This window comes from Balearica regulorum, chromosome Z (assembly GCF_011004875.1).
Source record: "Balearica regulorum gibbericeps isolate bBalReg1 chromosome Z, bBalReg1.pri, whole genome shotgun sequence".
Lineage (NCBI taxonomy): Eukaryota > Metazoa > Chordata > Aves > Gruiformes > Gruidae > Balearica > Balearica regulorum.
Genome location: NC_046220.1, coordinates 6,406,268 through 6,422,604, shown reverse-complemented (window position 1 = coordinate 6,422,604; position 16,337 = coordinate 6,406,268). Strand labels below are relative to the sequence as shown.

Sequence of the window (16,337 nt, the reverse complement as noted above, 5' to 3'; positions counted from 1 at the left end):
ACATCCAGTAAGTCATGTTTGAAACATTATTGTTTAAAATAATTTATAACTACTTTTAATTGTTTATCTTTTTCAATCTTTTTTTTTTTTTTTCTACCCCAAACATAATGACTGATTCATAGTTTCTTATTCTGCAAATAGGTTCCAAGGCAAAAACTAAGGCAATATACTGTGGTGCCCTACTTTAAAAGGCTTCCTAAACACAGGAAATCGAGGGGAGAAACAAAGCACTATTTTTAATAGCCAGAGAAACCTGGAGTTTTCCTAACAGAAACAAAACAAAACACATAACTTGGAAGCAATTTAGATTTCAGTCATTACTTAACACCATGCTCATAGAGTAAGGTTAATGGGTAAATCTTAAGATTTTTAGATGTCTTTTTCTTATGACTTTTTGATAACTCTTCAGTGCTATCTCTAGTACAACTTTCTTCCTGGAACTTCTGCTACTGTTCTTTCCCATTCCAATTCTTCCAATTATTTTTTCTGAATTAAGCTTCATTGTAGACACTTTCCAATAGAAGTGTCCTCTTCTCCACTTTATGTGGCATTTTCAACTTCTGTTGTTTCTCAAAAGTTATTTTTTCCCTTGTTTTTCTCTTCTTCAGGAAAAAAATACTAAAATAATTTTTATAGAGGTTGAAATTCTATATAAGGAAGGGAACAGATGAAATATCACACAGAATTGTAGAAGAGTAATATTATTTTCCATGGGAAAAAAACAGACTGCTTGTAGTAGTTGAACACAGATATACAATGCAGCTATCCATACAAGTACATACTGTGCCACAAGGTTGTTGCAGAGATTACTTTTTACTTATGTCTTTAAGAAGAAATTTTTGTCATATATTGAGTGTATTATCTCTTCAACACCTAGATTTCACTAAAATAATGTTATAATCAAACTGTAAAAGAGCTTTTACTATCATGAAATTCTAAATACATTTGCATATTTTATAGAGATGTCAGACACAAATGCCAGTTACCTAAACCACTAAGCTTTAAAAAAATCAGTAACAAAAGCAAGGAATGGCTTCAGTTAAGTGATGATCTCAAAGGGCATGTATTTATTATTTCAGTCAAAGTCACAGTGTAAAGGCAAGTGAACAAAGTGTTGGATGTTATGCTGTACTCTGTCTCATCGTCTCTTGGAAGAATTACTCTTTGATACCTTTAGAAATGATTCCAGATTCCTCGAGGAGACTGGGGGGTGGGAATACATAAAACCATGGGGAAACATTTTTGAGATGCAAAGATTCAAACAGCAGGACATCCAACAGAGTTGATACATTAGGCTTAAAAACAATTTTCAACAAAGCAACCTCCTCCTAGTTCAATAAATAGCTTTAAAAGACTTGTGTCACATTTGTAGTTGGGAAAGAAACGTGGAAACAAATCTGCAAGAGAATTGTCCTGAAATTTTCCTAGCTTTCTTTCCCAGGATGCATGAGCTTCTGGTAAAACTACTTCATTTGTTTGAAACTCAAAATGAATGAACAGATATGCATAAGTGGCACAGAAGAGAGTGTTTAGGTGTCTACAACAACATAAAATCATAGGTATTAAACTGGAACAGAAAAAGAGATCTAGATCAATGCTTACCCACAAGTAGGGCTAAGGAAATCCTTTTTGAAACAGTCGGGATTATTTTAAAAACTTGGTTTAGCTTTGGTTAAAAAGCATGCAAAAAATAAGTATGCTTTGTCTTAGATGAAATACATTTAATGAGTTATAATTACAGTTCACGAGATTGAAGCATTCTGAAACTGAAGTAAATCCTGTGAAATACCATTTCAATAGAGAGATACTCACAGGACATTTATTATTTCAGGATTATTAATCTTTAACCTAGAGGTTACAACAATCAGAATCATATTTAGTAACTTCACTTCTATGATATTACTCACGGACAGTGTTGTCAGGGAAGCTAGACTCTGTCCCAAAGACCAGAGTATGGAAATAGTGTTGTTTTATCCCTTTGATGGAATAGAAAAAAGAAAATCTAGTTTTGATCCTGATCACAGGTCAATTAAAAGTTTATAATGTTCATAAAATGTTCAAATAATGTTTATAATCTTCATAAGATTAATCTACTAGCTACAATTTATCCTACCTCATATTCTTTAATAAGTAAAGGTATTGCTTCAAAAAAGACTACATTGCCCTCCAATTAATCTTCTCATCTTTCCTCTTCTGCAACTGTTACACTAAATGCAGTCACTTACCTCAGAGTGGTTAGAAGACAATCATAAGGGACTTCTAATGATTTTGAATGGTAAGTGATAACTTCTGGGCCTTGCAGCTGGAACTGTGTGCACACCTCCTACCCAACACTACCAGATTAGCACTAGAATCAGGATGTTAATTACAGTCCACTAAGATAAATGTCACAAAATGGAGGAAGCTAGCTGCTTTTTTAGAAAAGAGCAAAATCTGTTCACTGATAGAACTTACTTTCTGCCTAGACAAGGCAGATCCCACTGAAATTACTGTGAAAAGCTCTAGGTGACTGCATGAGTCTTTGGATACAGTTTCTATTTATTTTTCATCTGCATCTTTCAAACTGTATGGCTGCCTTCCTTCTCTGAGGAAGAGGTATCTGCTTTAAGGAGAACACACAGCTTTGTAAATGTCAATACAATCTGAGAAATAAGTTGTATTACAACAATCCCATAAGAATGCACTAATCTGTTATTTTTCAAACAACTACATCTGGTCATATATTAAAGCAAAATCAATAGAAGCTATAAATTATAAAGCATCTGAAGAGTTAGTATTGCTTATGAAATTTTAAGATTAAATTAATGTTAGGTAAAGAACAATTACACTTTATTTATAGATTTTCCTCTGAAAAAGACAGAATAACTAATGTCTTTATAATGAAGGTTTAAAAATAACTTCATTTTCATATGCATGCCCTTCATCACTAAATTTAAAACTTTTCCCCTGCTCTTAATGCAATAGTCTGGTCTTGATTTTGACTCCCCCAGGAGCAAGATAGTACACTTTATTGTTAAAATTTACATTGCACTTCTAGGTTGCATTTTCACTGCACCTGATTTAAGCTCCAATCTAGCAAACACATGCTTAAACACATGCTTACAAAGACAATAGGTCTACTATGCATTAACTCTTCAAATACTAACTATGTACTTCACTGCTCTGCTGAGTGAGATCCAAAACAAGCTAGGTACACCTGCACAGAAAATTATTTGTTCATCTTATGGAATTTCTAAAAAATAGTATCTATACTTAAATATAGCTTATTTTGGTCATAGTCACATTTTGTGCAAATGTAGAGTTGGGTTATACTCTATTAATATCTAGCAGAAGAGTTTAGGATCCTAAGTTTGCTATTCAAGCAGAGACTAGAATTGTTTTCCCAAAGGCAGAAATTTTCATTTGAATAGGAAAAAAAAATACCATTCTGTGCCTGGAGAAGTTTAGTGAAATTAATTCCTGCAAAAAGCTTCAGATTAATCAATTTTTTTTCTGAAGAAAATAATTGTTTCAAAAATAATTCCCAAAGAATCTTATCATGTGAAGTATCAATGTCCTAGAATCAGATTAAATAACAGAAAGTGTTAGTGTTATATTAATTCACTTACTTTTTCAGGTATTCAGTCATGTTCCCTTGTAACATAATTTCTGAGCACTTGAGATTTGCACAAATGTTTACAAATATGTGTTTTGTCTCATATCGTAAATCTACCATCTACCATTTATGCCAGAGGCATTTGTTCATCTGTCCAAATCAAAAAACAAAAACATTCTGGTGCTGTATGTTTGTGTACTTCTAGTTGTTGATTTGTCTGTGTGGGAATATCTATCTACATTGCTCTATCAGTGCAACTCCCGCATGTATACTCATACTGCAAACAGCATCCTCTCATGGAATAACTAACATGAAAAGGTCACTCTTTCCATTAAAAGTTTTCATACAGAAAGTTACACTGGTATAGCTACTTCCTATAAATAATTGTGGCACATTTTTAGATGCCAACAAACCCTGAAACACTAAGAACTGTAACAATAAAAATAATGGCTAAAAATTAGGTGCAGCTCATTCAACCAACCACAAGTAAATTATTTGAGTTTAAAATATATATGATCAAGTCTTGGGGAAAAAGATTTCAAAAAATATTGGTGTAAAATATGTTATTGATAATGAGTGAATTAAAGAAGATTATGAACATTTAGGAATATTCTATGATGGAGCAATGCTCAAAACATGATCATTGTAAATTACTGGCTGAGCTTTGTTGAACACAAGAATTATGTGGAGAAATAAACAAAGCAGTGATGCTAGGTCAGAGTAAAACGAAGCAGTGAGAACTGATTAAAAACAATCCATTTAAATGAATACAAAAACAAACAAACCATGTCATCTAGCACTGCAAAAAGCAAGGGCTCCTGAAGAACTGAATATAGAATCTGCAGGCTTTTGTGAAACTGTTGAAACTATCTGTAGTGGAGCCCATGTGGCTGTTCTATAAAGTCCACTTCCCTCCTTTTCCTACTCTCAGCTGATGTATCTGGTTAGCTTGGCCAGTTTACAGCAGTGATGATCAACATGCAAAGAGGGAGGCCATATCTTATAGAATCATAGAATGGTTTGGGTTGGAAGGGACCTTAAACATCATCTAATTCCAACCCCCTTGCTGTGGGCAGGGACACGCTCCACCAGACCAGGTTGCCCAAAGCCCCATCCAACCTGGCCTTCAACACTTCCAGGGATCCATGGGCAGCCACAGCCTCTCTGGGCAATCTGTGTCAGTACCTCACCACTCAAACAGTAAAGAATTTCTTTCTAACATCTAATCTAAATCGACCCTCCTTCAGCTTGAACCCATTACCCCTTGTCCTGTCACTACACTCCCTGATAAACAGTCCCTCACCATCCTTCCTGTAGGCCCCTTCAGGTACTGGAAAACTGCAATTAGAACTCCACAGAGCCGCCTTTTCTTCTCCAGGCTGAACAACTCCAAGGGTGTCTCAGCCTGTCCTCATAGGAGAGGTGCTCCAGCCCTCTGACCATCCTCGTGGCCCTCCTCTGGACTCTCTCCAGCAGCTCCACGTCTCTCCTGTACTGGGGCCACAGAGCTGGATGCAGTACTCCAGGTGGGGTCTCACCAGAGTGGAGTAGAGGGTCAGGATCACCTCCCTCGACGTGCTGGTCACACCGCTTTTGATGCAGCCCAGGACATGGTTGGCTTTCTGGGCTGCAAGCGCACACTGCCGGCTCATGTTAAACTTCTCGTCCACCAACACCCCAAGGTCCTTCTCCTCAGGGCTGCTCTCAATCCATTCTCTGCCCAGTCTGTAGTTGTGCTTGGGATTGCGCCGACCCATGTGCAGGACCTTGCACTTGGCCTTGTTGAACTTCATGCGGTTCGCACGGGCCCACCTCTCCAGCCTGTCAAGGTCCCTCTGGATGGCATCCCTTCCCTCCAGTGTGTTGATCCCACCACACAGCTTGGTGTCATCAGCAAACTTGCTGAGGGTGCACTTGATCCCACTGTCCGTGTCGCCGACAAAGATGTTGAACAGTGCCGGTCCCAGTACCGACCCCTGAGGAACACCACTCGTCACCATTCTCCACTTGGACATTGAGCTGTTGACCACAACTCTTTGAGTGCAACCATCCAGCCAATTCCTTATCCACTGAGTGGTCCATCCATCGAATCCATGTCTCTCCAATTTAGAGACAAGCATGTTGTGCAGAACAGTGTCAAATGCCTTGCACAAGTCCAGGTAGATGATGTCAGCTGCCCTTCCCTTGTCCACCGACGCTGTAACCCCATCATAAAAGGCCACCAAGCTTGTCAGGCACGATTTGCCCTTAGTGAAGCCATGTTGGCTGTCACCAATCACCTCCTTATTTTCCATGTGCCTGAGCATAGTCTCCAGGAGGGTCTGTTCCATAATCTTGCCAGGCATGGAAGTGAGACTGACCGGCCTGTAGTTCCCTGGGTCTTCCTTTTTACCCTTCTTAAAAATGTTCCCCCCTCTTCCAGAGACTTTATGAGACTTTCCACTGCTTGCAACAGGAATGATGGTTTTACAATCCACAACCATAGCAAGATTGTCTTGAACATTACTGCAGCGTATTCATATATGCCCCTAAACTCTATCTTTACAAAATGTGAGTACTTAAACCAATTCCATTTCTCTGTAAAGAAATCTCCTTTTGTAACTGACACTTCTATTGAATAGCTGCAATAGGTTTCCATTAAGATATTTTCCATTAGAATTTCAAGATTGATAGATCTCTTAAGAAATGGATAGTTGAAAGCTGATGCTTAATAATTATAATATATACTCCTCAGGAGTGTGTTAGTACTCTACAGTTCTTTCCCAAACACTTCCTTTCTCTGTTTCACAGTGTTTTTTGTCATCTCAGTCATACTTGCTTTCCACTCCACTATTATCTTCATGTTAAAAGCTCCCTTTTGCTTTTCTCTCTATTCAGCGCTAGTCTTAATCATTCTGCCTCTCTCACATTCTACTCTTGGCTTTGTTCTCCGTCCTTTCATTTATTATTCTCCACCGTACCCTAATTACTTATATTGCTCCCAAGTTGTAGGTTAGTGTTGTAAACAGTGTTCAATCCTTCCTTGCCATCTTCCTTTCTTCATTCGCTTTCCTTACCTTTTCTCCTTTGGTCCTCTGGAGACCTTTACTTCTTTTAACAAGCCACTATAAAGTCACTCCGTATTCATTTGATGTTTTAGCTCACTGAGTTTATACAACTCAATGCCACTTCAAACATGTTAAGCTGTTTAGTGGTATTCTTCTTTGGTACATTGTCTTCTTTTTTTTTAAATACTCCCAAGCTAATGGATTGCCAATTAATTAGAAATAGTTAATCTTTGCAATAGAATAAACACTACACGTTTGTGTCTCTTGAGGAGCCCCTAAACTAGTTTTTATGACTGTGTTGCTAATCGTTCTCACCACTTGGCAGCCTGTCGATGGAAATAAAAGTTTGCTGAGCAGATATACAGGCCATAGTTTGCAGAATGTTTTCTTTGAACACAATGCTTCTTCACCTGCTGTCCTTCCCTTCCTTCACTGCCTGTTCCCAGGCTACACTATATTTAAGGATGCCAGTTTTGGGGGTCATGCAGACGATTAAACTTCAACAGCATAAAGGCAGATAAAAAGCTTTCACAAACACTGATTTTTTTGAACTGATTGCTTTTGACCTGGTTTATTGTGTGAAGCTTGATGTGCCAGCTTAACCAAGAAAGAAGCAAAAAGGAAAGAACATGTGGCAGAGACAATTTTGAACTACTATTGGAGGAGTGTGTCTCCTATTGACTCCAAACTGAGGGAAAAAAAAGACTAAAGGAAGGAGAGCAGACAGCAGAGAGGAGAAATCAACACTGAAATGGCTATTTAGCATGTGTTATTCACAAAATAAACCTGGTGAAAAGGATTTTTTTAAAAAGGTAGCTCTCAAATAATGGTTACCATGATGTAGATGCAATTATAAATTGTTCCTACCTGCTGAAGTTGGTTCCTCTTCAATGGAGGCTGTGCATAAAGGCAGAGGGGGTGGGGAAGGATGTGGGAACACGGAAGGGGAAGGGGAAAGGGAAAGAGAGAAAAATACGGATGAAGAAATTCAACTACATGTAGTCTTAACTGTTATATCATCTACATTTTCTTAATATATGAACAATAAGACATCATGAAAAACTTTATTCTAAATCGCTTGATCAACTTGAGTAAGTTGAAGTAAGATGTTTCTTCTTAGTGGAGAACTAAGCTAAAATGAGTTAAGGTCTTAGCTTACATTTATAACATCACGCTCTTAACTTCTCCTTCTAATTTAGCTAGAGGGATAGGCCAAAATACTGCAACAGCAATGCTCAACACCATAATGAATTAATGATCCTGAAATTAATTAGGCAGCAAAATGGCAGTTTTAATGGCAGTTTTAGGTTTTGGGTTTTTTTCCAGTGGTGGCGGGGGGGGGCAGTTGCCTGTCGGACTCTCCATTCCAGATGTTTATTGTCTAAGGAAAGCCATAAAATTCCACATCTTCATACTAGAACCTTTCCCTTTGGTGATAGATAACCATTAAATCGTCTTAAGTTACCATCAGAAAGCACCTTTGACTGTAGACTATTACCCGTACATTCAAAAGAAACAAACAGATGTATTCACAGCAAAACTATATTTTAAAAGTACATCAGTGACCTAGTTCTTTCTCTCCTTGCAGTCAATATGTTTTATATCTACATGCATCATAAAAACGGTCTTCTCACAGTCTGGCAAAGTTTTCAATGACAGAAAAAGCAGCAATCAAGTGTTTTTCACTTGGATACTCTAAAAGCACCTAGAAGTCTGAGATATAATAAATGTGATATAGACACCCTCTTAAGATACTAAACACAGGTATCCATACTTTTATTTTTTCTCTTTTAAGGAGTCTCTCCTATCAGTTGAAATGGAAGCTCCTTCTGTTAGATTTCTTGCAGAATCTAAACAATAGATTCTAGAATCTAAAATTTAGATTTCTTGCAGAATCTAAGCAATAGAATACTAAACAACACTCTTACAGCCACAGCAAACATTGATCCACCCTGATGGCTTCAGAGCTTGTGCTTGGTATGGATAAGGATTGCAAACATTTTCTCAAAGATCAGTGCCATACTTGGTAAATTGACTTCTCTGCCTTCAGTATCACTCTTGGGGATCACTCCATGTGGTACGCTGGGAGAAATTAGTAAAGGAGCAGGAAGATCCTCCTCTTTTTAGTGCAACTTCATCAGACATAGCACCAACAGCTGTGTCAACACACGTCAACAGACACCAACTGCATTTGAGGCTAGCTATAAACCTTGGTTCAGTCCAATATTCTATATGCATCTGTATGTGGCAATTAACGTGTACACATCAGTTATTGCTAATTGTAGAGTAGCACGGTGTTCTTTTGGGGGCTGCCAAATCCAATCGATAGAAAATAATGAATTACTATGTGAAGCACCAGCCAACCGTCTTGTCTCTAGCTAAAGTTTCCTGAAGTAAATAGGTGTTTTTTATTTATATAGCTTGGTGTTTAGATAAACACTTAAGAAGGCTACATTACAAGAACAGTACATTATGAAATGCATAATCTAAAATGGCCTAAACAGGGTACTTAACAGGCTAACTCTTCCATTTGTAACTCCTCATTTTGTGTCTAGATGTGCAATTTGAAACTAGATTAATCCATTTTGAGGTGTATATATGTAAAGATCACATCAAGCTTTTAAATGTTACAATATCATGTTCTTTGATTGTATAATTACTGAATTTAAGTAAAATGTGTTTGTAACAGTAGAGGATTTCCAGACAATTAACGAAAGAAAAGAAAATACCACCCTATTGTTTTTAAATTGAACTAATCAGATATATTATTAGTTCACCAACAAGATGACAGCTGATTCCACAAAAAAAGAAACCGAGTATTGAAATCTTAAGAAGAATAGGACCAGAAGTAAATAAACAAACTGCAAACTAAGTCATTCAAGCATGTTGTAATTTCTCAAGGTACCAGTGGCACAGAGGACCACACAAACAGAACAGAACATGAAAGGTAGTTAGAAGTTCTGTTATTAAATTTTACAGATGCCCAAAATCTGTATTAGCTGCAAACTAAACTGCTGCTTGAGCAATAATTAATTAAAAATAGTAGTGACTGTGCATTAAAACTGGTTAAACAAAATTGTCCAATTATACTGGAATATTAATTCCAGTAACAATTTTTTGTCAGACTGCTATTTGAATAATATTCTTAGACTTGATGAATACTCAAACTGGATTCTCTTATTACTCTGATAGTTGTTTCAGTGGGACCACTCTGCACTTAGGTACACATCTAAATAAAATAGGATAGCTGAATCTCAGCTGAAATAAATCATTCAGATGCCAAGATAGCTATGCCAATAACATTAGTTTTCTGTTTATTTAATTAATTTTGGCTATTTGATTGCTGGCTTAGGCTCTTTCAGGAACAGACTATGTTCATTTCTTGTCAGAGTTAGACTAGAGGTGGTGAGAACTGCTTTTGTAAAATGTAAAAGATGTAGTTCTACTTGTCAATATTATATTTCTTAACCCCAGACAGAAATTAAAGAGACATATTTAAAATAGATATGAACATGCAGTTATGAACTTGTTTGTACTTCATGCACACTTTTTAAAACAATCAAATCAACTTAGGATCTTGCTATATGTGCCAGGACTTCTTTCACCACCCATAACTTGATAAACCACATTAAAAAAAACCAGCCTTCAGTAAGCTATTGAATATTCAAAGAATACACTATTTTTGCTTTATCATCCTGGCTCAAATGCAATGTCAGCACTCTGCTTTCCACTCTTTAAGTAAATGCACTAAATTACCATGCCAAAAATTTCCTACACAACACCACTTTTTTTTTCCATCAGCAGTGATTTAAAACTTGAAGTTATTTTAAAAAGCTATTTATACAGTGATTCATTTCCATAGTCATTATCTGCAATTTACTTTCTTTACTTATTTCAGAGGGGTGGAGAGGGAGTCAGTGGGAATTGCCATGCTCAACTGAGCTGGCATAAGCTGGTGACTCAGTACCCGGAGTGGTAGATCACTATCAGCCTGGCTTTCTCCTTCTGACTCCAGAGCAGTAAGACTTGCACGGAGGAGCCAGGTATTTGACAAAAAAGCCCCCAAAACAGTCACAGGCATCTCTAAGTCATGGCCTGCAAATAGCATCACATGACCTTAAACTGTAAACTACTCTGCAGCTTTAAACCATTTTCAAGAATATTTTTCTTTCCCTTTTAATGCATCATTGACAAAATATAATAAGACATATGGCAGCACAAACATTGTTTTTAATCTTCTTAGAGAAAATCTGATGTTCACTTGGGAAAACTTCATCATGTTTTCCTTAGAGTTGAATAATACTGCATGACATCAGTGGGCAGAAAAAACCAAGAAAACATGGGCAGATTTGGAAAGCATATACCAGGATACATATTGTCCAACATATGTATTACATTATCTCTCTTAGCTTAAGAGAGATAATGTAATAAGGCAATGCTTGGATGGTATCTGAATACCTATGCCAGATCTCTGATTATTTCTGTTACAATGGTAGAAGACTTGACAGGTCTGGGAAAAATCTTAACTTTGAAGCATGGGTAACTTGAGGGAGGCAGATTCAGTGTAACAGTGTGCTATACTACATTATATATTATAGTGTCACAGAATCATAGAATGGTTTGGGTTGGAAGGGACCTTAAAGATCATCTAGTTCCAACTCTCCTGCCTTGCGCAGGGACACCCTCCACTAGACCAGGTTGCTCAAAGCCCCATCCAACCTGGCCTTGACACATTATTGTTATATTATGACACATTACACTAGTTTTGTGTTTATATTAAGGCTTGTGTTAATTTATATTAATGTGAAATATGTTTGCCTTTAACAACCAAATAAAATGTAAGACATATATTAAAGAATAAACTTAGATATATGACATTATCTCTGTGGAAAAGTCTATGTAACAGCTCTACAAAATTATCTAAATGAACCAACTGTGAACAGTAGGATCCAAGAGCAAATAACATTTTTCTGAACGCAATGTCAAAAATAAATTATATTCTGCTCAGCATCAAACCTCAGATCTCAGAGGACCTGCATGCTATGAAGACTGACTAACACCGACTTTCCAAAAGCTCAGCATCAGTCATTAAGAATGTGATTTTAATGCTACAGATATTTCATTGAAAATATACGCTTAAGAAGTCTGTCTCTTCACCTGCTCCCATCCAACAGACTTCAGTTCATTTTTCCATAAACTGGCTCAATCTTCTTTGGTTCTCAACACAGCCCTTTGGCAGTATTGGTATGACTGATGAGGCAGCCCATCATCAAACAGAGAGCAGAAACAAGCCGCTCCCCTTGCACCCAACCTCGCTCTGTCCCATGCAGTCAGGTTAAATGTGCTAAAGACACCTCCAAGCCACAACGCAGATGATTAACGCTATCTCAATTAAAGATATAACAACCAACTCAACTGGCTGCCACTGCAACATCTGATATAAATAATTATGACCCTTAGTTAGCCCTACAGAGACCTGATAGTTTTCAAGATGTCTGAATCTGATGAATCTAGAAAAACGTACCATGAATCTGGAAAATGCACCATTTATGCCAGTTGGTCAAAGATACATGCGTTAATGTGAGTAAGAGGTTTTTATCTTGCAGTTTTACAGTGACTCTGGGTTTGTTCTGTTACTGTGTGTTAACTGTAATTGTAGTACTGGGACACCAGCACATCCTTCACCATCCACAGGCCCTTGGGAACAGCAGTGCCTCCTTCTAGCTTCAACAGACGAAGTTGTGTTTGCAGCTATCTTTTAAAAAAAACAACAAACCAAAACAAAACAAGAAGGAAGACACCAGGCAACTCACCAGTGCATGTCGGAGATAACTCACTATGAACTGATAAAAGTCTGCTTGGATGACAGATGTTAAATGGAAAATAAAGTCATTAATTAAGAAACCCTGGAAATGCCTGTGGCACTTAATAAAGGAAAGCTATCACTCCTCACAGGTTTATGTCTACTTAAGCACTTAAAGCCTATGAAAAAATTACTCTTTCTTCTCTTCATTATTTTATTTCAAGAAATAGATTTCTAACAAAAACTGGGTATCTGAGCAAAATTTCAGGTATTGTTAAAATCTAGAATACTAATGTCTTAAAATGACAGTGTTAGAAAAACCAGTAAAGGTGGCAAATTAATTCTCACTAGTCTTCCTTTTTTTAAAAGCATCAGGGCCTGGTGCTGAATGACACCATGTTTACATATGAAATAAAAGATTTATTTAGGTTCAAGTCTATATTTTGCAGAAGACAAGATTAGACAATGATTTTTGCGGTTAATGTCTGCACATTTACAACTCTGTAGAACAAGGCAGTCAATGGAGTGCCCACTGAACCTAGTATTTGGCAGGATGTTCTTAAGGAAAACAGCATAAAAAGATTTAGTTTTAAAACAACTATTCAGTTGTTAGCTGCAGTTCTTGCCAAGGTTTCAAGTGCTGCCAAAGGCACAACAGTACTTAAAGCCATAATTCTGAAACCAGGAGTAGTCTGTCATGACTTGAAATATCACACAATTTTACACACACACACACACATGCTGCCATATGCAGTTTTGAGAAGATGTGCATATTCCAAAAGAGCAAAGAATGTAATCAGGAAATATCATAGCACTTTTATGTACAAAACCAAACATACTCAAATAGCTAAGTGACTAACACCGTAAATCAGTGTACAGTACTCTTTGCCTCTTTAAATTTCAAAGAGCATTCTCCAACATCCAAATGCATAATCTTAAATACTAAAAAAGGCTGTAAAATATAGTTATGGTTAAGTAAGTACCTGGTAGCATCTGTTACATTTATGGATGCAAAAACCTATCCAGGATATCCCCATTGTTACACACAGAAACCTTCACCTTCCAAGCCAAACATTTTCATTTTTTCATATTTCAGTCATTTGCCTGAAGCTCTTTCACTTGGTTGTTTTGTGTGTTTTAAGGGAAATTTGACCAGCTATTCTTATGTGAATGAAGAATTTTAAAATAGCATCATCTATCACACTGCAAAGTAATAATGCTGATAATAATTTTTATTTCATGGATATTCCCCGTCTCAGGAAAAAAACCTGACAATGCACAACAAAAGCCAGATGCTCCCAGTGTGTTCAACTCTGGTTTTGGACTTGTACAGGTGGCTGGATTAACTCTTTCACTGCAGATGTATACCCAAGTACTAGATCCAGGCCAAGTCAAAGGTACCTGGGTGCCATGTCAGATATACCATTCCTTTGTACCATGGGCTGAAAATGTGCTGCATCTCAATCTGCAGATGACAGAGACTGACTGAGAGGGCAGTTTGATCTGCTTTTGAGAACAGTTTATTCAAAGATGTGAAACTACTGTCACTTGCTCTTTGTGCAAGGGAGAAGAGCATGGCTTTCTCAAAGGTACAAAATTTCAGGCTGAAACAAAGTGGGACTGAGATAAGTAAAGGCTGAACAGGGTCTGAGCATCATCAAATCTTCCACCAGAAATAAGAAGGTAGAGTTACTACTGCACTGCTTCAAAATATCCAATATCCAACATCCAATAGGATGAGGAAAGTCAAAAGACGACAAACAATGCTCAAAACAAAGCAGAAAATCACAGTTAAGGCAGATAACCCCCAACTCTACATGGTCCTGTAACACCAGATATCAACTTTAATGCATAAACTTTCTGTGACACTATTGAGCCATTTCTTACCCCAAACTAATCTCAACCAGCCAGTCTGCTGCCAGCAAATTATGTCCAGGTTGACCAGCTTGCCTCACTGAAATACACACTAGGAAGTTCAATTAACACACAGGAAAATGCAACAACTTTAAACCCCTAAAATTTCAGGACAAATATGTATCCTACAATTTTTAGTGCTTTCCAAAACACTTTGTGGCTTTTGGCAAATTTTCTAATATGCCAGTTACAAAGACTGTACTGCCATCCTTTCTGGGGAATGAAGCTGTATAAACTAACAAAAAGACAACAATTTTATCACCATATGAAAAGTCTTCAGATTGCATCAAAATGAAATGAAAAGTCTTCAATAGTCACTTTTTCATAGAAAATACTCTACAATATATTAAACAAAGCTGCATAGGACTGGGGCATACTGTTGTCAGTTCAAATGCCTTGCTTGGTTCATAGGCCCTACAGAAGAATTAACTTTTTTTTTTAAATCCAAGTCTATAGTACTCTTTTCAGAATGCCTGAGGGCCAGCATACTGCTTTACTGAGATAATTTCCATGCAACACAATCTTCAACACAGAAAATTTGAGCTGCAAATTGTGTAACATGCCAAGAGGTGAATTCAAAGGAGCAGATGGCAGCTAAAATGGCATTAGAGGAGTTGCATGCAGGGAGACATATCTCTTTGGTGCGGTATGTGTTTTTAATTGTTTTTTAGTAACTTCAGGAATAAGGAACAAGAAATACCCCACCATAAAACTACAAGGCATCAATACAGGTATAGAAAAGCAAAGACTTGAGCCCTGATGTAAGAAATGCAAAGCAGATATTTTTAAATGAATAAAACAATAATTTGATTGCCCAGGTAAATTTTGGAGACTGGAACATACTGCTTAAGGAATGACTGACATACCAGTATTTCCTGCTAACTTTTCTGATTGGACAGAAATAAAAGAAGATTACCTTTGTAGATAATATTGGGTTTATATTGCCTTTATATTACCTTTATATTACCTATTACCTTTGTAGATAATATTGGGTTTATATTTAACTTCAGTAAAACTGGAATAAATACCTAAATATATTTGAATCCATTATTGTTTAACATTGAAAAGTATATGTTGAAAAATATGTGTGATGTAGACTGTGGCAAAAGAGTATCACTAATGTTCAGCTTCAATAAAACACTGCCCTCGTCTAGATCTGAAGGAATTTATTACTATATCTCAGCGACAATGACTCATGGAAAATATCTATTTATCTAAGGATATCTGCAGAGGCCATACTGAACCTGGACCTTTTCAAACCTAGCACTTTGTTCTGCACTAAAATACAAGTGACAAAGAAGCTTACTTTAAAGCTGGGGTAGTTTGAACAAATTAGTGTGCCCTAGTCTGGTTTTACTGAGAACACAAAGTTCTTTGCTGACAACTGTATTTCAACAAACAGAAATGCGAAAGAGAAACATGCTTAAATGTAAGTGTAAAAACAGATGTTTTTCTCTCTTGCTGACACTAACATGACTTTGCTATATGCAGTGAAACAAGACAAGCAAGAACATGATGATACGAGGTAAAAAGATACACCTGGTGTAAGATTTCTTTATTCTTCTCAGAAATGCTGCATTTGTCCCCTCAATTTGTCATCTACATACTATTCTTAATTTTTTAGAAAGTAATTAAAACTTCAGTACTAAAGGCTTTTTCTCATGAACAAGTCAAGATAATTTACATTGATTTTTCTTTTATCTTAACGAATAAAGCCACTAGAAGTCAAAAGTTCATCTGCTTCTCTGACTTCACCCTTGTAAGAAGCATTTTCACAGCAGCAACCAGTCAGCACTCTGGTGCTCTTCCATGTCTTTCAGTTTTCATTAGTGTAGGAGTCAGGCCTATGGATTTTGAGCCTTTTTTTTTTTTTTTAAATTTTCATGCCGAGTATATGGATTTTCTGAAACCCACCTCACCCCTACTTTTCCATATGTTCCTCAGAGCAGATTTATTCATTTTCTGTGCACTTTCCGTC

The 16,337-nt window shown here is 36.9% G+C and overlaps 1 protein-coding gene across 3 annotated transcripts in view; it reads right to left on the bottom strand.

The window, feature by feature from the left end:
• Positions 1–16,337, bottom strand: part of EDIL3 (EGF like repeats and discoidin domains 3) — a 271,141-nt gene that overhangs the window by 155,027 nt on the left and 99,777 nt on the right. For 2 of the 3 annotated variants that reach the window (XM_075740487.1, XM_075740485.1), the window contains exon 3: positions 7,510–7,539. The exons of the other annotated variant lie outside the window; for it this stretch is intronic. In XM_075740487.1, the coding sequence (XP_075596602.1) occupies positions 7,510–7,539 (30 nt within the window). The remainder of the gene's footprint in view (positions 1–7,509; positions 7,540–16,337) is intronic. 3 annotated transcript variants of the gene reach the window in all.